General features: G+C 49.7%; 6 protein-coding genes across 6 annotated transcripts; 4 read left to right on the top strand and 2 right to left on the bottom strand.

Moving 5' to 3' along the window:
* Positions 1–3,300: 3,300 nt before the first annotated feature.
* Positions 3,301–5,155, top strand: nimT (putative tyrosine protein phosphatase MIH1; the record flags this gene model as incomplete). The annotated part of the gene is made up of 4 exons (XM_056716737.1): positions 3,301–3,551; positions 3,621–3,688; positions 3,755–3,977; positions 4,042–5,155. The coding sequence occupies 4 exons, from the start codon at positions 3,301–3,303 to the stop codon at positions 5,153–5,155; spliced, it is 1,656 nt and encodes a 551-aa protein (XP_056564359.1).
* A 1,707-nt stretch (positions 5,156–6,862) lies between these two features.
* On the top strand, positions 6,863–8,354 carry N7489_010987 (uncharacterized protein; the record flags this gene model as incomplete). The annotated part of the gene is made up of 3 exons (XM_056716736.1): positions 6,863–6,972; positions 7,055–7,083; positions 7,183–8,354. 3 exons carry the CDS (start codon positions 6,863–6,865, stop codon positions 8,352–8,354), a joined length of 1,311 nt encoding a protein of 436 aa, XP_056564358.1.
* Positions 8,355–9,214: 860 nt separating this feature from the next.
* N7489_010986 (CwfJ domain protein) lies at positions 9,215–10,990 on the bottom strand (the record flags this gene model as incomplete). The annotated part of the gene is made up of 2 exons (XM_056716735.1): positions 9,215–10,922; positions 10,977–10,990. The coding sequence occupies 2 exons, from the start codon at positions 10,988–10,990 to the stop codon at positions 9,215–9,217; spliced, it is 1,722 nt and encodes a 573-aa protein (XP_056564357.1).
* Positions 10,991–11,374: 384 nt separating this feature from the next.
* N7489_010985 (uncharacterized protein) lies at positions 11,375–19,231 on the top strand (the record flags this gene model as incomplete). The annotated part of the gene is made up of 1 exon (XM_056716734.1): positions 11,375–19,231. The coding sequence occupies one exon, from the start codon at positions 11,375–11,377 to the stop codon at positions 19,229–19,231; it is 7,857 nt and encodes a 2,618-aa protein (XP_056564356.1).
* A 396-nt stretch (positions 19,232–19,627) lies between these two features.
* Positions 19,628–20,233, bottom strand: N7489_010984 (DNL-type zinc finger protein; the record flags this gene model as incomplete). The annotated part of the gene is made up of 1 exon (XM_056716733.1): positions 19,628–20,233. One exon carries the CDS (start codon positions 20,231–20,233, stop codon positions 19,628–19,630), a length of 606 nt encoding a protein of 201 aa, XP_056564355.1.
* Positions 20,234–20,505: 272 nt separating this feature from the next.
* On the top strand, positions 20,506–23,152 carry N7489_010983 (cullin family protein; the record flags this gene model as incomplete). The annotated part of the gene is made up of 4 exons (XM_056716732.1): positions 20,506–20,550; positions 20,610–20,996; positions 21,051–22,921; positions 22,981–23,152. The coding sequence occupies 4 exons, from the start codon at positions 20,506–20,508 to the stop codon at positions 23,150–23,152; spliced, it is 2,475 nt and encodes an 824-aa protein (XP_056564354.1).
* Between the last annotated feature and the right edge of the window lie 223 nt (positions 23,153–23,375).

The following is a 23,375-nucleotide window of genomic DNA, read 5'->3' as shown; positions in this document are numbered from 1 at the left end:
TTTCTCTGGGATCTCTTTGATGTCATGTGTGATCACGGGACGACGCATTAGTTTCGTGGCTTTGTTTACCTGAGGTTTTACGCGCCATCAACAATCAACAAGGTCGTGACATCACATTGGACAATAAGAGGGGAAAATGTCCAAGAGCACGGAGGGGAAAAAGGCCTAGACAACAACCATGCAGGTGTATCTGGCAGGACACGAGTTGAAATGTGATGAACCCCGCAGCGACCAAGGCTGTCGGCTGGAGAGCTGACATGACTGGCCCCATCGCACATGGCGCTGTGATGCAATTGACCGGTCACATCATCGGGGTCCTCTCCGACCCCACCTTAGCTGCGACTCTGCGTGGCGCAGAGAGACAGATCGGGTTGGGCTGATACAGTCAGCCCAGAGGGTTTCCATCCGCAAGCGCCTGAGAAAGTGAAATGTTTTGTGATTCGGGAAGATGTGTTCGAGTGTTATCACATCAAAACATGGCGCAACACAGCACAACCATCGATGCGATCCGACCTCTCAGGGTTCAAGATTTCAAAAGTTTTCAAGGCCTGAGTCTTCGACCTCCAAGGTTCATTAGTATCTTACTAGGACATCATCGAAGTGCACGGAGCACTGTCATGTTCAGGAGATATGACGTAGCATCGCGGGCCAATAAAATTATCCTAACGCGTCGTGGACTTTGCACACCGCATCGTCTGCCACCGGGGAGAGGTGTGTAACAATGCCTTTGATAAATGCAGAAGGCAACTGTAAATATTGAAAAGACCCGTTGATGCATTTCGGATTGACCGGATATCCCATGACCCAGTGAAGCTCGTTCCGGTGTTTCACGGAGAGGGTCCAGAATAGCACACCGTGGGGTGCAGTAGTGAATCCTGAGAGTGTCCACCAGAGCACTATGACTGGATGACTAGAGCCGACTTCAGCAACTAGTAGTTTCGAAAATACTCCGGATATACTTTGTACAAAGTAAAAAAACCGATGGTGGCGAATCTGAGATCTTGCTGGATACTCCATAGTAAACATAAACATCGCATCTGATAGCCTGAATGAGACGCGACCTCTACTCCGTATGTTGTACTAAATCTGTGTTAATAAACTTGTTTAAGGTGTGAACGAACCATGGTCTCAACAATTGCGTCAATCGCATGAATCATTACCCCGGCTCATCCTTACTGCTGTTAGTAGTAGCCCTAACTCCGGAGCGAGGTTAATTCAATTGCTTCGGTGAGGTTGGAAGAAGCATATCGAATGTCATCAGACAGGTAGGTTTCAATAGCCCTACCCTTGGGCAATTAATGTATATTGAAGGTCAAACACCCTACCAAGGGGCATGGAAGGGATGCGGGACATTGAAGGTCATCGCGAGCCCTTGATCAACAAGAATGTCGGTACAAGTAAGGGCAGGACGGGTATGTATGAGCGGAATACTATAGCGTCTTCGATTTTGAGAGGAAGAATGGGATTATCTACCATTCCTTACTCGATACTACGTTGTACGTTCCGATCTTGAAGCAATTGAACGGCAATTTACTCCGGAGTCCGTCGTTCGTCCAGTATCCCACATTGTACGGAATTACTCCATACCCCGTACAACATGGACAGATTCCAATCTCTGATCGGCTCTCGATATCCCCTGATAGGGCCAAGATAGTGTGAACTCTTTTTGCATTTCGGAGATGAAGAGATCTTGAAATACCACGGTCTCTCCGATGCGGCCAATCAATACCTCGGTAAGACGATCACAGGGCTTCTTAATCGGACTAGTTGAGTCGATCGGAGCACTATATTGCACTATAATTGTGAATCCATTCTTTCAAGTGAAGGGGATTCTTCGAATTGAAGCATATCGTGACGTTGGAGACCAATGAAGAAGACGCCGTTCAATCGTAGCACCCTTGCTTCCCATGACTTGCTTCCCATCACTTGCAGGAAGCTTTAAATTTTTTTTTTTTCCCGAGAACAGGAAAAGTGGATATTTTGCATTGAACTCGATCTCTTTTGGGTCCCGTTTTTTTTTTTTTTTTCTCTTCTTTTTCAGCTCACCTGTGGTTGACACGGGAAAGAAAAAGTTTTTTGGTGGATACGATGCGTAAGAAGGAAGATGGAACAATACCTAGGTACTCCGTACCTAGGTAGGCTCCGAGGAAATCTGACATAAGCATACAGCGTATAGCGTATGGCGTATAGCGTATAATAGAGAGACAATCCTCCTTCCATTGAGCAGGGGAGACAAAGCTAAACCCAAGACATTATTGTACTGGAGCACGGAGTACTTAGCCCTGGAGGTAGACTGAGGTAGAACTCTCTGAGAGAAGCTGTGATAGGCGCTGGGTTGCTGCGGCAAGGGAGCCCCGGGCAACCAAAAAGTATTTGGCCCCTAGAGAAGTGTCTATCCTTTACTCTCTACGGTTAACTACTATGGCATACCGATCTTGGAAATTATAGTGTATTTTATTCCTTTATTCTTTTATTCTTTTATTTCTTTTTTTAATTGGCATTTTACCATACAGCGCTTATAAAGGAAGTTTTAACTATACATACCTACTACAATAATTACTACCATATTACGTCTATTACCCTCTTAATACAGACTCTCCCCGTCTTTCCCTATTATTTCAATATTTAAAAAAATTTCCCGATTACATGGAAATCGGAGCCGCAGTATTTCTCAATACTTCAATACTTGTACATTCGGAGATCCTCCCCACCTGCGTTGCCCATTGCAACAAGCCCATCCCTTCAGCTTCACTTCTTTCTTCTTTGTTCCTACTTCTTCTTGTTCTTCTTCTTCTTAATTACTCACGACATTCCTCCCGACATTGAGAGGAACAACTTTGTTAATCGGTTCTGTCCGCCGACAATCCATATCATATTGTTGGACCTTCCCCTCAGTCCTGCAGCACCCACGAGCTCCCCCGACCCCTCCAATCACAACCGACAGACTTACCATATTCACCATATTCAACCCCCCAAAAAACCTCCGAAGTCTTGCCATGGACCGATAAATCCTGTGACTTAACGAAATACAACTCTCGTCGTTGGTGGTTAGGGTCTGGGACATAGGTTTTTTTTCTTCCCGGAAACTGGTTGTCACGGCGATCGTGGGGACCCATAACGTTGAAATTGCAAACGTGGAGACGTGCGTTGAGACCACTTTTTTTTTCTTTTCGAAGCTCGGTTTGTAGGACCTAGTACTGGGTAGACACCTGTGGTCAGGGCCTGATTGCCTTTCCATCTGTTCCGGTTGCTTTCCCAGAAAACTGTACAACGTCGGCTTCTTGGTCCAGTCGCAGCACCATGGAGCACTCTTCACCTCTCGCTGCTATGCAACCTCCGTCAGTCATGTTCGGCCATTGCTTTCGTTCCGAAGCACCGACTTCTTATTCTTTGGGTTCAATGTCCGGGTTTGGTGGGAACCCGTTCAATTTCAAGGAATTGTCTATGAAGAAGTCTAGCTCGGACTACTTCAACGTGAAACCCATTCGAGGTTCTTCTCCCACAGCCAGTTTGGCTGCTGATCTTTCTCAGAACTTCCATATCGATCAAAGGTATGTGGAGATTTCCATGGGCGTTTCATGAAGTTCAAAGGGACAAAGCCCGGCTAACTCTATATTTAGTCCCCAATTAGCCACACCACGCCGGTCTTTGTTCACGGCCAGTATGCTCGGTCAAGCCAATGGACGTGGTAAGCAATGGCATCAATGGCACAGAAGGGCAGGGCGGAGTAGTTACTGATACCTTATATATATAGACGATGTGATGACCACCCCGCCGCTCCCATCATCTTCACCAGCGCCAGCTATGGACGTTATGGAAATGTCTCCGCTACCTCACAAGCCGGCCTTCTTTGTCACTGCCGAGATCGAGGTACAGTCCCCGACACCTGGGGGTAGTCCCATGGAATCACCAATGGTGTCTCCGCTCCCGAGTCCTCTACAAGCGTCTCCGATGGAGTCTCCTCTATGTCCACCTGAGTAAGTGCACGCGACAGTCAACCCACTCAAATCAGTACCGCTAACATGAATTCCTATCGGACAGGAGGAAGCGGCCCACTTTCCTGCGTCCCAGTCTGGCGAGGAGTAAGGCTCAGTCTTACCAACTTGGACTGACCCGGCCTTCACCGGAGAGTAAAGCACCTCCCTTCCGATTTGGAACTGGAGCGAAGACGTCTCTTAGCACCTCCACTTCTCTGGAGGATATGTTTGGGGACTCGCCTCCCCGTGAGCGTCCGATCTCGCGCAACAATTCTTCAACTCACCTGGCGCCGCCTCGGATGCGGCCATCACTCCACCATGCTCGTAGCAGCGGCTCGCCCGCCCACAGTTCAATCCGCAAACCGTCTCACCCTTTGATGCGTCCGCGCAAGCAATGCCGGCGGTCATTGAGCATGTTTGAGAACCCGGCAGATGTTATTGCCGATAAAGAGGCCAAGGTAGCAACAAATACACCCCTCCAGTCCATCAGTGACATTTCAAGTCCGCCCAGCATGAAGCTGCCTCACTTCATCCCTGAGGATCGCGCGGACTCTCTGCCTCGCATCGACAAAAGCACTCTTCTGGAACTCATGGATGGCAAATTCAATGACCAGTTCGACAACATTCTCATCATCGACTGCCGCTTCGAGTACGAGTATGAGGGGGGTCACATCACTGGCGCATTGAACTATAATGACAAGGAACGTCTCGCCGGTGAACTCTTCAGTGCCCCTCAGGCCCGCACTGCGCTTATCCTACACTGCGAGTACTCTGCCCACCGGGCTCCCATCATGGCCAAGTACCTGCGACACCATGATCGCGCCATCAATGTTGATACGTACCCTAACCTGTCATACCCCGATATGTACATTCTGGATGGTGGATACAGCTCATTCTTTGCTGAGCACCGCTCTCTCTGTTACCCTCAGAACTATGTCGAGATGAGTGCCAAGGAGCATGAATTTGCCTGCGAGCGTGGACTTGGCAAGGTCAAGCAGCGCTCCAAGCTGAATCGTGCCCAGACTTTTGCCTTTGGTGAACAATCACCCCAAATGGAAGACAGCCCAACTGGACGTTGCCGACTTGGCGACAACGAGCGTAACCGCTACTTAAGCTCTCCATTTTCTCAAAGCCCAGTCCCTGCCCGGACCCCCGGCCGCCGGATGCTTTCCTACTAGATCGACTAGTACCGTTCCTTTTTGGTGCTTTGCATTATCTTGCATCTTGCATCTTGTCCTTTTCCTTTTCTATTTTTTTTTTCCCTGCGTCTTGTCCTTGGAGCGTGGTGTTTGGCTGATGCATTCCAAGATGCTTTATGGCGGCTTTTTCTTTTCTTTTCACCCTCAATTTCTCTCGACCTTTTCAGTCCTGCCGAGGTCTGATTTGTGTTGGCGTGCTGAATCACCTGCGCTATTCACCTTTTCCCTCATCTCTTTGATATCTGCTCTCAGTATCGTCCTCTCTTTGACTCACCCTGTTTAGCTGGGTTCCTGCCTCCAATATTTCCTTTGCGTGGCATCTTGCCACATCTCTCTATGACCGTCGCCCATGATCTTCCTGGGTAATCGACTCTCATGACCCATACGAATCTGAGTGTCCCATTTCATATGTCTATTTACGACCTCGCAACTTCGCAAAAGTGCGCACGAAGACGTCCTCGGCCTATCATCGCCAGGTTTCCGATTTCTCATATCTCTTCCGTGGGACCTTTTTTTTCCCCCGCGACAACAATACCCCCCAATGACGATTTTCATCGAACATTTCGCCGACACTTTGGCATCTCCTTTTCTCCCCGAACATTCTTTTTGACACCATTATCGCCCTTTAATCCACTATTTGGTCCTTCCTGTACAGACTTTCTACTGTGGATCAATCGTCATTCCACGCTGTACCAAATTTGCATCTCGATGCTCAACGCCAGTCTCTTGACTTCTTCGCCTGGAGCATTTGTATTTTCAATTGTCCGATAATATCACCCTTTGAACCGTGTCATTGGGTAGTGCGGAGGATCTGGATGTAATATTTGCATCGAGAGTGACTTTTTACAGCTGTACATAACGAGAATTGCCGTATTACATGCAATTTCTCCCCTGGACGTGTTTTCCTGAGATTTTAATGGTCTGGAAAGGGTAATCGGAGGAGACAACCAGTTTACAAATGTTTGATTTCCCTTTGTGAGAATGAAAGAAAAAAATGAAAAAAATTCAAAGATTTCAAAATAACTTCAAAACTTCAAGTCTTTTGTAAAAGCCAAAGGAGAAGAAAGAAAAAGGAAAAATGCCAACTGATCGACAGAATAGATTAATGAGGATTGTCGTTTCAAGTGTCTCTGCTGAATGTGATAGGCGGGAAGCGGGGGGAACTATGGGGTTTTGTCCTGTCCTTCTCCCTCGAACTGCTTCAACTTCATTCTCTTCTCTCCTTCCAAAGGCTCATTCTCCAATTTGCCGGTTTGGCTGTTTCAGCCCTTTTGAGACTTATCGTTTCATTCCTTGGAAGTGTTCTAGGGCTTCACTCTCTCTCCAGTTTTATTTTTTATTCTTTTATATTCAATGTTCTATTTTGGTAACTTGCTGCCTGTTCGATCGACCATCTCGAACTAGCATCTATTTCGTACGTTACGTACACTGCGTACATCTTCGCTGATATTGAATCTATTGTGTGACTCCGCATCCACTCCATTATCGCTATAACTCGGACGCCCCCTCTCGCTAACTCCGAGCCCGGCACAATTTGTACATCTCATACGCGCTACAATTCAAACTGGACTGCGTCTAATTCCAATCCAGTTGGTTCGGAAAATCTTGCCCAAGGCTGTTTCGCAGCCATTGGCAATCGGATGATTCCCTTCCTATCGCATTGCGCATCCACTATTCATTTCCAAGATGAGTCCAGCAAACATTACACTATGGGCTCGAGGTACCGCGAGTGATCTCGAGTCGGTTCCAGACACCTTTTCGAGCTGGGATAAATGTATGGCCAAATCGTACTGCAAGTGAGTTCTTCCTAAGGGATGCGCGCCCTCCCTTCCCCATTTGCGCATGATCTGGCATGATACTAATTAATTGGCGCAAAAGGTGGCCCGTCATCGTCGGTATAATCGTTGGTTCGGTAGTTCTACTGGCCGTACTAGCTTGCATCATCAATTGCCTCTGTTGCGGCTATCAATGCTGCAAGTGCTGTTGTAGCTGTTGTTGTCCGTCAGGCAGGCGCAGAAACAAAACGCCTAAACACTTTGACGACTTCCACCAACCTCCACCAGCTCCCAATCCTGTCTATCAACCGCCACCAGCCCCACCCTCATATCGTGGTGCGCAACAGAGCGCACCCTCCTTCCGCGGCGCGCAGCAGACTGCGCATTTCGATGCGCCTAAGTCTCCGGCTCATGTCAATGAGGACGCCCTGCCTGAGATGCCTACCTGGGCTGGTGCCGTTGACAAGCATGTTGAAGACCCAAATCATCGCGACGATGTTGAAATGGAGCCATTGAATCCCCCGGACCGAAAACAGACCGGCACACCTGGTGTCGCTTACTCTGACTATTCACCCAACCCAACCATGGGGGCGGCCGCGGCGGGATACAGAGGATTTGGGCCTACCGATCCGCGTGCACGCCGGTCTCCCGGTCCGGGAGCGGCATTGAATCCCGTCCAAGATCCGTATGGCCGACGTTCGCCGGGCACACCCTCCCCCGGGGGAGCCATTGATCCCTATGGGAGAAGATCCCCGGGCCCGGCGGTACTAGGTGCTGCCCAGGATCCATACAGCCGACGTTCCCCCGGCCCAGCAGCGTTGGCTGCCACTCAAGATCCGTACGGGCGCCGCTCACCTGGCATGTCACCGGCCCCAGCAGCTGCGTATGGCGCCGCAGCCCACGATCCCTACGGACCGCGCTCTCCGGGCGTGACATCGCCTGTCGGCGCACCAGTTCACAACCCTTACGACCAGCAACAATACCAAGGCTCCTACGACGACCATTCCTATGGCGCAGGTAATGGTTACCACGCCGTGGCCGCACCCTCGCCCGTGGCTGCATACAAGCCGCACACCAATTACAGCCCCGTGCCAATGGCCTTCTCTCCATCCTCGGAGATAGACCATTCCGCAGCCGCAGCTCCAACACCAGGCTTCCAGCGCCAGCCATCTTTCGGCTCTAGCCAGTATCCCCCAACCTACACCTCCCAGCCTCCATACCGCGGCTTCTCCCCCGCTCCTTCTTCGCCCCCTCCTGCCTTCTCGGCTGCTTCGCCCTCAGAGTACGCTACCTATAACCCCCACGCCAACACCATCCCCATTCCCGAGCCCGACAACACCAGGCCTCCGAGTCTGTTGCAGAGCGGTAAAAAGCCTACCGTCAACGCTTCTAGCAACTTTTGAGTATGACCCTCGTCGATCGAGGCCGTTTCATGAACAGGACGTTTTATTTATTTTTTTCTCTTCTTCTCGTTGTACCTTTTTGATACCATTCTTACGCCATATTCGTCTTTCATCTTACATACTTACCTTGACCCCGGACTAAATTTGGGCTTGAAATTAAAGGTTTCCTTTTCTTCCGTTATTTCCACCACTTGAACTCTTTTGTATCCTGGAGTCAGCCTTGTCTGACTCGTTCGGTACTCCTGGATGGCAGCCTTTTCGGGATGATGCGCATTTTTTTGTAGCGGAAATGACCCACCCTTTGGTTCGCCGTAGAATTTATGATATTCAGAGCTTTGAGGGTTTCCAGATTGTTGGATTGGGATATTGTCGGGTTTATACCATGGATACATACCTAGTAGATGAAAATAACAGGGTATGGCCATCTGACTGTCCTCGAGCTAGGACCCATGTATCCAGCCTTTAGTGTCGAGGGGATCACGATCTGGGGATAGGAGTTTCAGACTGCGATTGGATGCTCAACGGACATCTTGTCATTGAAAATCCGAGCATAGCCCAACGGGTTGCCATCGCTAGGAATCTTGGGAGCATTGTCGGGACCTCTTTCTTGATGTTTTCCATTTCTGACCGGAACAGCCTGGGAAGACGCGTTAATATGAGCTATCTCTTATGTGCCCCCATGGAAATCTGTAATTGTGAATTTTGGCTTCAAATTTGGACTCATTTGTCACATTTCATCGTATTGTACACGGACAGGTAGCTCTCCGAAGATGCTCCCCGTCGAAAGATTCCTCACCATACCACACACACTTGCCATGTATGACCCCTGGATAAGAAGAAGAAACTTGCTGATCTCAAATTCATTCCTCAATCTCCATCGCGAAATCATGTTTCTTGAAAGCCTCCTTGAAAGCCTCTGCATCCTTCGTCTCCTCGTCGTCCGTCTGCACACAATCCCTCCAGTTAATACGCTCATCCAGATAGAGCACCTTACCCATAACCCGACGACCAAATTGCAAATCAAATCGGTTCTCGGGCAGAATTTTCATGATGATAACATTCTCTTCTCCGGATTCAGTCTTCCAAACGCCTGTGTGCTCAGGTGCAGACCAATGGTCGCCTTTGGTTTCGGCTTCGCTGCTGGGCGTAGGCGTCCAAATGAAGACTCGGAAATAATCGATCATATGGTGGTTGTGGATTTCGTCGGGGCTTGGAACGGTCTTGAACGTCGAATATTCCAGGTTCGAGGCTTCCTTCTTGAATGCCATTTCCACAAGTCGGGAGCGGATCTTTTCCACTGGCATGGGCAGGAATTGCCAATGTGTGTGGATACCGTTTGAGCGGCTGACTTCCCAGGTGACAGCACCTAGCTTGCCTCCTGATCTCTCATTCAGCATTTGGTGTAGGGATTCGCGGTACCGTTGCATCTCGGCGAAAGTCGAGGCGCGGATGGCCGGATCGAAGATTAGGTCGATGGTCGGGGAGTGTTCGAAGGGGATTATGAGCATATGGCCTGGGAAGCCTAGGGAAGGGTAGAAGTTGGTTGTGGGCAGAGGTCCTTTGGCGGTGGTGACGTAGCTGTCATTGCCGATTGAGGTGATGAGATGGGTGGCGATGTTGGGGTTCGAGAGGCAGAAGAAACAGTTCTCTGGGCCTGGCGGAGGGGCGCGTTGTTTATGGCGGCGTTGATGTCCCGGGTCCCTATCTTGGTCAGAGGGGGCGTAGCGCTGGTATGATTCGCTCTGGCTTGGGAGCATTTTGCGCCTGCTTTGCACCGCTGACCAAGGGCAAATGGTGGAGCCTGTGGGGATACTGCTTGGGAAAGGTGCCGTTGGGTCCAAGGTAAAGGCATAAATAGCATTTTTCGACGAGCCGAAAGTAGGCAATGAGATGAACCGAGTGAGCGGGTAGACATCTTCACCTCCCTCCGTTGGCATGTGAAAGAAGGGTTCACGCTCGAAGAAAGCACCATCTGACCGAGAGAAGTGATACCGGGGTTTCAGAGTCGCGCAGACATCAGCAATGCATTGTAATTCAGATGGCACGGTCTCCTTATCCCCAGAGACCTCGCAGCTAGATCCTAGACGGACATCCTTCGGCCATTGATTGGTGATAAGAATGTCGGTTTTGTGAATCCCAAACAGTGCACGAGCATCGGATTCACTGTAGGTCGGTTGGAACTTGCCACTAGCATTGCTCTCGGGTTTGGATCTACCCTCTGTCGCTTCCATGGTGCCACCGAGGGCAACAATACGAATACCATCTGTTGTCTTCAAGGTTCCCCTCTTCCCCAGGAAGAACAAGTTGGGGCACACTTCATCAGTTGCTTCAATCTTTTCGACCACTTGAGGGGGAAGTGGTCGGTCACCAAGGGTGAAGTAGGTTGGGCATGCCACGGTGATGTTCCCCTGTAGCAAGGCGTTAATATCTTCGAGCTCATTTTCAGTCGAGCCATCACCGAAGAGGTCGCCAAGAATGATCGCAAAGGAGAAATCCTGTTTTAGCTGCAGCTTGGCTAGCTTGGTGAACACGGGCCGTATCTGACCGTTCAAGCTGCCAATGACAATACTACATATGAATTGGGTTAGTGACTGGAATACGGGCGGATCTGAACATACATACCATTTGGGAGCCATTTTTGGATCTGTCTTGATGGTAGATTGAATTGGTAGAGGAAAATGCTGAAAATTTTGATGGAAAGTTGATAAAACGGCGGTGGGAAAGATGGGAAATAGGAAGATGAAAGATCCCCAAAAGTATGAGATTCTTCCGAATGCCCAAACTGTCTGGATGTGCCACCAGAGATCAGCTACATGCGACTAGTCGCAGGATAGAACATCTTCGGGTTCTCGAAAGCAGGAGCTTGGGCCACCTTATCAGCACGTGATATACATAGATATCTGCCCCGGAATAAGAAAATCCCGCTCCGAAGAACTTTTTTGTATTCCATGCGGATCAGCCAAAAAGAAAAGTGACCAGTACCTTTCTCACGAACAGTGCTGCTCGTCAGACCCGTCAAGATGGTGGGGACAGGCTCAAAATCAAAGCCTGTACGGCGCCTGAAAACGGGCACAGAAACCACGAAAAATCACCGATTCGAGGGCTTTTCATCACGCATCAGCAAGCTCAAAATCGACCCGATCCACCGCGTGCGCCGCGCCAGTTTCGGCGAAGATGAAGACGAAACATCTTCTTATTTCCGAGCTGCCCTCGATCATTGGTTCGAGATGAACCTTTCAGACAACTTTACACAATTCGTACGGCGTGTCAACCCTCTTTCCGAGAGCTTTGCGCAAGTTCTGTATCATGAAGAAAAGATTATGGGCCTATTGGTGGAATTCATCGAGAAGAGAGACCAGCTCTCTATGGAGCCGCTTTTGAGCTTGCTTGCGCAATTTGCTCGGGATCTGGGCGTCAAGTTCGAAAAACATTTTGCTACGGCGGTGACACTGGTGTCATCCGTTGCAGCGACACATCCCGATATTGAGGTCGTTGAATGGAGTTTCACTTGTCTCGCATGGATCTTTAAATTCCTTTCCCGTCTGTTGGTACCGGATCTGCGACAGCTGCTGAGTATCATGACTCCATATCTCGGGAAAGAACGACAAAAGCCATTTGTGGCGAGGTTCGCCGCTGAATCGATGTCGTTTCTTATCAGAAAGGCTGGCCTGGTTTATTACAAAAACAAAGCACCCCTCGAGACTGCCGTCTCATTCCTCTTCGATGATATCTCGAAGGCCGCCGATGACAACAAGGATACTGAAAACTACAGGGAAGGATTGATGACCATGTTCTCTGATGCTATCAGGGGAGTCAACAACGGGCTTCACTCCAACGGCATGGATATCCTAAATTGTGTTCTAAGTCAGATCCCGCCGACTAGCGAAAACCACAATGACCCTGCAGAAGTTATATTTGGTCTGGTCGTCAGTCTTGTCCACGCCACGACTCCCGACACCTTCGGACCCGTTCTCGACACGGTCAAGGCTTATATTGAAGATCGTTCAAAATCTGCCCCGAATCCTAATCTCTCAGAGTGCTGCCGTATAATGTTGCTGATTGTGACAACTCGCAAGGGTGTCAGAATCCAAAACTGGAAGACTGTTCATCAAATCCAAGTGTCCCTGCTCCAGCAGGTGTCGGCATCTGATGTCTCATCAGCAACGATATCACAGATCCTTACAAGCGTCGCATACGCCCTTCAGATGTCCCCCATGGACGAGTTGCTACCTTTCCTTCGCCCTATCATGGACCTGGTGTCTACAGGCCAGCTTTCCAAATACTTCTTATTCTTCTGCGCAACATTCTCTGAGTGGGGATCGGAGCGATTCCAGAGCTTGGTTCTTTCCCCTTTCCAAAAGTTTATCAACTCATCATGGCAAAAGTCAGAGTGGGAGACTTGTTTCACCCTGCTACGCCTGCATGAGGCTGGTTGCATCACGCCCGAGACCTCACAACCTGGCTACGTTTCCTGCCCAGATGCCTTCAAATCTCGCATCACTGATTCATTGGAGTACCCCACGAAAGATGAAGCCTTTTTGAATGCGCTGGTGAAGCTTCCAGGCGCTATCTCTTTGTTTGCAGATTCTGTTACAATGTCCAATATTGTTTCCAAGTTGCACGATAACCTCCTATCAGCGTTCCAAGATGGTGCAGCTGAAGGCAATGACGCCCAGACGAAGGGCCTGGTGTTTTTCCTTGGTCAAGGGTTCAAAACCTATGTCGAACTCGCCAACAAAGTTGGAGAGCTTGACTCGGGCCTCTTGAAACTGATCATTGCCACTGCTACAAAATTCTCCCGCCTCCCAGTCTTTTTGGAGGGTGCCCTTGCTTTCATTTCCTCTCTCCCAGTGGCAGCCGAGCTTGAACACCCCACTCTGGAAGACTTTGCTCAGGACTTGATTGTGAACCTGGCAAGCCCGTCGCACAGGCTGAGACTGGTATCTCTTCGGATTCTACGGGAGTTAATTGTTCGCATTGCCAAAGATGACCCCTCGCCCGTGGAGTTGGCCATTGAAGTCGAAGAGAGTCCACTGACAATGGACTCCGTGAGGACCATCTCTATGCATATCCGCAAACTTGCGATTCTCTACCCCCAAATTGCTCACCGCAGATGGATGGCCACCTTGGTCCCTTACTTTTGCTTCGGATTGTTCTCGAAGAAGTTGGCTCCATTGTGGGATGACTCTGCTGCTGCATTGAAGACTATTTGCGAAAATCCTGAGGGTGAGAAGATTGTGTCCGATTTGTCTATCCAGTGGCTGTCAGAGCGGGATACCGAAGCGCCCAGCGACACTCCAACAGAAGATGATGAAAGCTCTTTCGTCAAGAGCAACTTCAAGTGTTACAACGTTGCGAAGGTCGAAAAAATACTCGCCGCGAATACCAAGAACACCGAGGATCCGTATCATGTACTATCTCAGCAATTCAAACAGGACCACACCGTCGCAGACATCCTTCCCGCTTGCCCACGAACCCATGCACTTCGTGTCTTGAACGCTGCACCGGGCGTTGCTGAGAAACGCTCGCGCCAGATTGTGCCATTGTTCTTGTCCTGGGCATTGCGTGAGGACCAAGATGACGCGCCCCCAACTGGCGAGACCAAGGTCGAAGATGCTAAGTCTGGTGATGAGCAAGTACGTTGGGGATTCCGGGATCGATTGTCCATGCTTGCTTTGTTCGCGCGATTCCTCAACCCCATTGTCTTGTTTAAAGCACCCGAGGTTCATGCGGCAGTCCTGGGACTTCTGAGCCATGGTAACTCTGACCTGCAGAAACATGCTCTCAAAGTCCTCTTCACCTGGAAAGATCCGAATGTGCGCCCGTATCAGGAAAACCTGCTTAATCTCTTGGATGAGGCCAGGTTCAAGGATGAGCTTGCTGTCTTCGTACATGTTGGCGACGAAGATAGCCTAATTCAACAAGAGCACCGTGCTGTTCTCCTTCCCGTGGTCCTTCGACTACTCTATGGTCGAATGATTTCTAAGGCTGGCTCGGCCGCCGCTGGCCAAGCCGGCAGACGAAAGACCATCCTTCGAACTATCTCGCACCTCTCAGAGCACGACTTCGGTCTTTTCATGCAGCTTTCTTTTGGCCCTCTTGCAAACGTGCACGTTGTCAAAGACAACAATGAGTGCGATCCGACTGCCTTCCAAGAAGAGTTGACAAGCCCAAGAAGACAGCTGGGTCTGCTTAAGCTGATTGATACTGTCTTTGAGACCCTCCAAACCCGTATGACTGAATTTGCATCGCAGACGATGGATGTAGTTGTCTACTGTTTGGTGCGAGCATGCCGGGCGATTTACAACGAGGGTAGCGATCGTCCAGATGAACGCCTCTTGCCTGTACTCCAAAATATTCGTTCGGCGTGTATTCGCTGTCTCAATTTGGTCTTCTCGATTGTCCCGAACCATGATTGGGCTCCCTACGTTCGTATCATCTTCAAGGAGATGATTGACAGCAGATTGGATCAGTTCCCTATTGAGACAGCGCAGGGTGTTTCAGGCCTTCTGCGATTGTTCTCCACTTGGGCTGCTGCCCCACGGTCAACATTCTACTTGGTGCAGCACAATGACAAAGTCTTGACTAAGGTAATTGACTGTCTCGCGGTTGAGTCCGCCCGCGACGAAGTCAAGAACTTTATCTTGGACGAGGTTCTCATGCCGTTGGTTGAGCAGTCTACGGGCAAAAAATTGCAGGAAACTGAAGAGATGCCTGACTTCCCAGCTGAGCAAATTAAATCCGAAGTCCTCTCTCCTTACCTGGAACATGCTCTCTTCCATCTCGGTCGTCTTCTCAAGAGAGGCCCCTCGAAGCCCGTTCTTTACTCCGGAGTCAACGCTCTTTCCCTAATCGCCCCTTGCGTCGAATCTTCCAAAGAGACCGCCAGTCTTATCGGGATTACAACATATCTGCTTCGTCAGCCTGTGGATCGTGTCAGCCCGAGAACCAAGTCTGGTTTATTGAAGATCCTCGAACACTTTTTGCCCTTGTGGGATCCCAAAGAAGATGCCGAGCTTGCCCAACAAGTGTTTGATGCGGTGTGCTCCATGTTCGATTACTTCAAGGATGATGCGAACAGAGAAGTATTGGCCCGGGTGTTTAGTGCTTTTGCTATCCACGACGAGAACCTCAAGATTGTTGCCGAATTATGTGCAGATCTAAACTCTCGCTCAACTACAAGACTCGAACCCGATTATGCAAGACGATTGCAGGCTTTCAGAATAGTCAGCGACGAACTATCTCAGACTTTGAGCGCGAAGCAGTGGAAACCTCTTCTCTATAACATGCTTTTCCATTTGAGGGATGAAGATGAGCTTGCTATTCGATCTAGCGCCTCCTTTGGTCTAAGACGATTTATTGACAGAGCGTCCACGGAACCAGACGCAGACTTTGAGGCACTCATCAATGATGTTCTGTTTCCCTCTCTTCAATACGGCATCCGACAGAAGTCTGAACTTATTCGCTCTGAAGTTGTCGCTGTCATTGGCTACTTCGTCAAACTCAACCCCACCAGACCATCCGTGCAGGACATGCACGTCCTTCTCGTCGGTGATGATGAGGAGGCCTCTTTCTTCACCAACATTCTTCACATCCAACAGCACCGCCGGCAACGTGCATTGCGGCGTCTGGCTGGAGATGCAGCTCAAGGCAGCATTCAGGCTACAAACCTGGGCACCATTTTCATTCCCCTCATTGAGCATTTCATTTTCGAGGATGCTGCTGATGAAAACGCCCACAACCTGATTGCCGAAGGTGTTGCAACACTTGGTGTTCTCTCAGAATGGCTGGAATGGGGCCAGTTCCGAGCAAACTTCCGGAGGTACCGCAGTTATATGACAAGCAAGCCTGAAAAGGAGAAGAACATTCTCAGACTGCTGGGCCGCATGTCTGACGCGCTGTCTAGTGCAATGAGTCGAAAGAAGGGGACGGAGAACCAGACTGATGGTGAGGTCGATAAGATGGATATTGTTGAGCAGCCCATGTGCACGCTCGCCAAGACTGTTCCTTCTCTTACGAAGGTTTCAACGGAATTGACCACAAACTTCATTCCTTTCCTGACGAACTACATCCACCACAAGCAGGAGAAGGAGATGAGTATGCGTCTGCCCGCTTCGATTACCACTGTCAAGCTTCTCAAGATTCTCCCCGAAGAAGAACTGGCTATTCGTCTCCCGCCAGTCCTGCTGGACGTATGCACAACCCTCAAGAGCAAAGCACAGGATTCCCGTGACACCGCACGGAAAACGCTCAACGAGCTGGCTCTTCTTTTGGGTCCTGTCTATTTCGGCTATATCCTCAAAGAACTTCGCAACGTTCTCGCCCGAGGTTATCAGCTTCACGTTCTCTCATTCACCGTTCATTCCATGCTTGTGACCACCACTGATCACTTCAAGCAAGGAGATCTGGATTACTGCTTGAAAGAACTGGTTGCGGTTGTGATGGATGATACATTTGGCACAGTCGGCCAAGAAAAGGACGCTGAAGGATACACCAGCAAAATGCAGGAAGTCAAGAGCAGCAAGAGCTATGACTCTATGGAGCTCCTTGCTAAGGTCTCAACTATCAGCCAATTGTCAAATCTGATTAGGCCTCTGCAGGCACTCCTATGTGAAAAGCTCAATTCGAAGCTAGTCAACAAGCTTGATGAGCTCATGCGAAGAATTGCCATCGGTCTTCTGAGAAACCCTGACGCCGAAAGTCGCGATATGTTGGTCTTCTGTTACGAGGTCATCAAAGAGGCCTATCGAGACAATGCCCCAGATGCAGGCCCAGCTGCGCCCAAGACCAGGTACGAGGAGCGGTTCTTAGTCCGATTGCAAGGAGCCAAGCGGGGCGAGCACAGAGGTGCAACATCTTCTCATGTTTACAAGTTGACCCGGTTCTCGCTGGATGTGCTTCGTGCTATCCTCAACAAGTTCAATTCGTTGTTGACAGCTTCTAACTTGTCGGGCTTCATTCCCATCATTGGTGATGCGCTTGTTCAGTCTCACGAGGAAGTGAAGGTTTCTGCTCTCCGTTTGCTCTCCACGATTATCAAGCTTCCGCTGCCAGAGATTGACGAGAATTCACACGTCTATTTCACCGAAGCAGTAAAACTTGTTAAGGAGTCTCCTAGCACCAACTCCGAAGCGGCACAGGCCTCCCTGAAGTTGATTTCTTCCATGTTGCGTGAACGAAAGGACACCAAGCTCCGTGACGGGCATCTTGCATACTTGCTCAAGCGTCTGACCTCCGACATCGAGGAGCCAGATCGCCAAGGTGTGACTTTCAACTTCATCCGCGCAGTCATGTCCCGGAAACTCATCGTTCCCGAGATGTATGAGCTTATGGACAACATCGCCACTATGATGGTGACGAACCAAACTCGCTCTGCCCGGGATCTTGCTCGCGGTACCTACATTCATTTCCTGATCGAGTACCCGCAGGCAAAGAGTCGCTGGAACAAACAGCTCGCTTTCTTTGCGAAGAATCTGGACTACAAGCATCAGTCCGGACGGCAGTCAGTTATGGAGGCGATGCACGCGCTCCTTTCAAAGACCGGCCCAGAATTAGCACAGGATATCATCAGCACCTTCTTTCTGCCTATCGTCCTTGCTATGGCGAACGACGAGTCGCCGGAATGCCGTGAGTTGGCTGGTGCATTGCTAGGAGAGTTCTTCAACCGTGCGGATCGGGAGCAGATGAAGACTATCCTTACTCCCCTTCGGTCGTGGTTGGAGCAGACCGACAACATGGCTCTATGCAGTATTGGATTGCAGGCCATGCGGATCTACTTCGAGGCCGAGCAGACCGAGAAGGACAAACAGGCTCGTTTCGTTATCGACATCCTCCCCGGCTTGATGCAGCCCGTTCTTGATGACCATGAGAATGGCAATTGGGAAGCTCTTTACTATGCCCTGCAACTTTTCACAAAGCTTTGCAAATCGGCTTCCCCGCTTGCTCTGAGCCCGGAATGCGCTTCTATCTGGACTTCCGTCCAAGAGTGCTTGTTCTTCCCCCACGCGTGGGTCAAGACCTGTGCTGCAAATCTTGTAGGCCTGTGGATGGCTGATCTGGCCAAGACAAATGCCGCTGCTGGTTACGCTTCCCTACCTCTGACTGGAAGTTCCGGTCTCGCCATGGACAAGCCGGCCATGCTGCAACTTCTTCGTGCTAGTCTCCGCAGTCTGCGTACCCCTGGCATTGCCGAGGAACTTGCTATGCAGAGTGTACGCAACACTGTCTTTCTTGGACGTTGCTGCTCCCAAAACGGACTCGAACTTCCGAAACTGGCAGGTGAGGATGTTGAATCCGAAGACGAGGACGAGGATGAGGATGCTGGCAGTGGAGCTGAGGGAGAGGCAAAGGAGGAAGCCAAGGTGGAATACAACAGATCTGCGATTCATTATATCTTCAAGCAGGTCTCCTCCCTTTTGCGGCGGGAAACTATCTCCGGCCGAGCGAACGCTCTCATCCCCAAGACAGCTTCCATCACACTCCTTGCCGCGCTCATCCGCCACATCGAGGTTGAACAGATCCGTCCTTCTCTGCGCGTCATCCTCATTCCCCTACAGCATCTGACGGATCCATCCATCCCGGCGCCACGCTCATCGGATGAGACCTTCCAGAACACGTACAAGTCTCTCGTCTCCAACTGCCACGAGGTCTTGGATCTCCTCCAGAAGAAACTCGGCACCACCGAATACGTGGAGCATATTTCTAGGGTCCAGGCGGCTATCAAGGAACGTCGTGAAGGACGACGGGCCAAGCGTCGCATCGACGCCGTTGCTGACCCTGAGAAGCACGGACGTGATAAGATGAAGAAGAACGAGCGGAAGAGAGACAAGCGCCGTGAGAAGGGCTTGGAGCACCGTGGAAAGAGACGGGGCTGGTAGAGGATCTGACATCTATTCGCATGTCTCATGAAATGGTGTTATTGGCATACAAAAAATTCAGGCGTTTTGGTGGGATGGATTACTTATATTATACTTGCATTGTATATACCTTCTCAGAACAATTTGATTTTTCTGTACAGACCTTGTGTTTTCTCAATATGTGTAGACTTTCTGAGTTGTGAAATTAAGGTAGTCGACTAATTTCTAATGTACAAATTCCCCAATATATTCTTTTTCTCGATGCTTGGATCCTGCCATGCTGAGTAGAGAGTTTTCCATCGCCATAATATACACGCCCAAGACCAAGCAAAAACACCTGATATGCATCAAATCCACAAAGAATCTATGGAATCTATGTAGGAACCTCACTTTCACTCACTTTCACTACAAATGAACTCAAGCCGACTTATCATCATTGCGTGCTCCCAGGATCTCCTTACCCTCCAGGTCATAACTCTTCACAGACCCATCCTCCCAGAATTCCAAGTTGCCATCCGTATGTCCATGGGTCAATGTCTGACCCTTCTCCTTCAACAGATCTTCCAGGGTTGTCTTCTTTTCGAAGAAGACACCAAGGTGATCACTCATGACATGGCGCGAGTCACATGAGGGACACTGGATAAGGACAGTTCCACGGTGGTAGCCTTGCTTGGACATGCGATGCGCAGAGCGATGACCACACGGCTTGCAGGTGAATGTAATGCGGTAGGCTTCCTCGTTCTTGCGACGCTCCTGGTTCTGTGCTTCCCATTCAGCCTCTTGCTCCGCCTGGCTTTTTGGTGATTCAGTGAGAGGGCGAGGAGCGTGGGAGTTGTATCGCAGCTGGGTCTGGGCAAGGATACGCTGCGATTGAGGGAGAATAGATGACGGGCGAGCTGAGCGTAGAGATGGGAATTGTGTCGAGAGGAAGCGTGAGGATTGTGCGCGTGCAATAGTAGTGGATGATTGTGCTTGCGACACAAGAGCATTCAATGGGCGGAGACCCGAGGTGAAAGAGCGCATGGTGATAGTGTGTGTAGAGGTATACAGGTATTTAGAATCTGAGAAAGAACTTCAAAAGATATAGAGAAATTTGCAAGGCAAAAGGGAGACTTATTCGGATGGAAAAGAAAATCACTGAAATGACGATGCTCGGTCAGCGACAGACGGAACTTTAGAATTTCCGGGGTTGGCCTCCGCGGAGAGAAGAGCGCAGTTCTTCTTCGACCTTTTTTTTTTTTCTCCTTGGGTTCTCTATTTACTCACTTTCTCTTGGTTTTTCTGTGGCCTTCAATATGGCAGCAATGAGGGCTCGTCACAAGATTCGAGCTCCCCGAAGGGTTCGTTGAGCGGCGGGGTCAATACTATGAAGCTATCCGCTAACTAGTTATACTTCTAGGGAGTCTCCCATGCCAATACCGAAGATTTCGACTCTATATGGACGGTGCTCTCATCATCGTTGACTGAAATTAATACCAAAAATGCCTCGACCCTGGCATTCGAAGAGATCTACCGTCATGCCTACAAGATCGTGTTGATGATGCGGGCTCCTGATCTCTACGAACAAGTCAAGCAACTGGAGCAGGACTGGCTGAAAACCAACGTCCGAACCCTCGTTACTGATTCAATTTCTTCGAGCCTAGTGCGGGCGCAAAAATCCACCGATGCGCAGGACCAGTCGAGTGAGAGGAGGGAGGCGGGGGAGAAGTTCCTCACTGTCTTGAAGGATGCTTGGGAAGATCATCAATTGGGCATGGGCATGGTTACCGATGTTCTTATGTACATGGTGAGTTCTTTTACACTCTATGGTATTTCTATAATGCTCTAACTTCCTGCGCAGGACCGTATGGTAGCAAGCCGTACTCACCCACCCATCTACGTTGCCTGCATGGCTCTATTCCGAGACCATATCTTACGAGCCCCCGTCCGCGCCGGCTCCGCTTTGACTGTCATGGATCTGCTCGAATCCACCATACTGTTTATGATCCAACTGGAACGTTCTGGCCACATCATTGAGCGGCCCCTCATTCGGCATTGCATACAAATGTTGGAGGGCCTCTACGAAACTGCAACAGAGGAGGAAAGTTCAAAGCTATATCTAACCGAGTTTGAACCAGCCTTTCTCGAAACGAGTAAGGAGTTCTACCAAGCAGAAGGGCAACGGCTGTTGGAAATAGGAGACGCTGCCACGTTTTGCCGACTCGCGACCCAACGGATCACTGAAGAAGAAGAGCGATGCCGCTATATGTTGTCGGTCACAACAGAGCCTAAGGTCCTGGAGTTGCTTGACGAGCAGCTGATCCGGAGCAATATTGACGAAGTCGTCAATCTCAAGGGAACTGGTGTCCGACGCATGCTGGATCACGATCAGTTGGAAGGGCTACGGAATGTTTACATGCTCAATAAAAGAGTCGACAAAAAGAAGCAAGCTTTGACGAACATGGTCAACAAACGGATTGTGGAAATGGGCAAAGAAATCAATGCTTCGTCTATACTCTTACCGCAAGCCCCAGGGCAGTCGGCAGACAAAGATGGCGAAAAAGAGAAAAAGCCCGAGAAGGGCAAAGATAAGGAAAAGCCTCAGAATCAGCAAACAGTGTCAGCAATCCGCTGGGTCGACGACATCCTTGGCCTCAAGCGGAAATTCGATAACATTTGGGAGAACGCCTTCGCCTCCGACCAGGGCATGCAAGGCTCAATCGGAGCCAGCTTTGCCAACTTCATCAACATGAATGTACGGAACTCTGAGTATCTGTCTCTCTTCTTCGATGAAAACTTGAAGAAGGGCATTAAGGGAAAGACAGAAAGCGAGGTAGATGTTCTCCTGGACAATGGTATCACATTGTTGCGCTACATCAAGGACAAGGATCTATTTGAGACTTATTATAAGAAACATCTATCACGCCGTCTTCTTATGAAACGCTCTGTCAGCATGGATGCAGAGAGACAGATGATCTCCAAGATGAAATTGGAGGTCGGTAACCAGTTCACCCAACGCATTGAGTCTATGTTCAAGGACATGACCATTTCGGAAGATCTTACCACCAGTTACAAGGAACACATTGCGCGCGGTGGTGACCCTGACCAGAAACCCGTGGACCTGGAGATCAACGTTCTCACTAGTACCATGTGGCCGATGGAAATAATGGCAAGCAAAGAGGGAATGGTCCAATTGCCTTGCATTTTCCCACGGGAGATTGACACACTGAAGCAAAGCTTTGAGAGGTTTTATCTCGACAAGCACAGCGGCCGTAAACTGTCGTGGCAAGCTAGCATGGGCACTGGCGATCTTCGAGCCACTTTCGTACGTTCCAATGGCAAAGTCCAGCGTTATGAACTCAACGTGTCAACATATGCCATGGTCATCCTGTTATTATTCAACGACATCCCAGACGGCGAAGCCCTCACCTATGACGAAATCAAAAGCCGCACCCGGATCCAAGACCACGACCTAACCCGCAACTTGCAATCGCTCGCCGTTGCCCCAAAGACCCGGGTTTTGAAGAAAGACCCTATGAGCAAGGATGTGAAGCCCACGGACCGTTTCCTTTTCAACCATGATTTCCAGAGCCCCTTTGTGAAAGTGCGTATCGGAGTTGTCAGCGGCGGTGCGAACAAGGTCGAGAACCAAGATCAACGCAAGGTCACTGAAAAGAAGATGAATGATGAGCGCAACGGTACGATCGAAGCTGCCATCGTCCGCATTATGAAGTATGTCCCTTTCTCCATATATATCCCTATATGATCTGACAGACTAACCTTTGGCACAGACAACGCAAAACGCTTACTCATTCTCAACTAATGACTGAGACTCTTTCGCAACTCTCCGCTCGCTTTGTTCCAGACGTGAACATGATCAAGCGTCGGATTGAGAGTCTGATTGACCGCGAATACCTGGAGCGAGTCTCGGAAGAGCCACCCACCTATGGATATGTCGCATAAAGTCAGACTATCTCGGTGATCTGGACTCATTTGCTCTGGCTTGTTATGATTTTATGATCTGGGGTGTCCTCGCATCTCGGTGTTTGTGTTTTCAGGAGCTTTGCGTTTCTCTGAGCTTAGCGATTGGCGTCTTTTTAAGGGATTGAAAGAAATGAAATGTCCGTAGAAACCCATCTGATTTGATATTTTGTTTACTGGCCAATGGAAACTGCTTTGGCAGGAC

Source organism: Penicillium chrysogenum (genome assembly GCF_028827035.1).
Source record: "Penicillium chrysogenum strain IBT 35668 chromosome Unknown utg000005l_segment0_segment0, whole genome shotgun sequence".
Taxonomy (NCBI): Eukaryota; Fungi; Ascomycota; class Eurotiomycetes; order Eurotiales; family Aspergillaceae; genus Penicillium; species Penicillium chrysogenum.
This window is presented reverse-complemented; position numbering and strand designations above follow the sequence as displayed.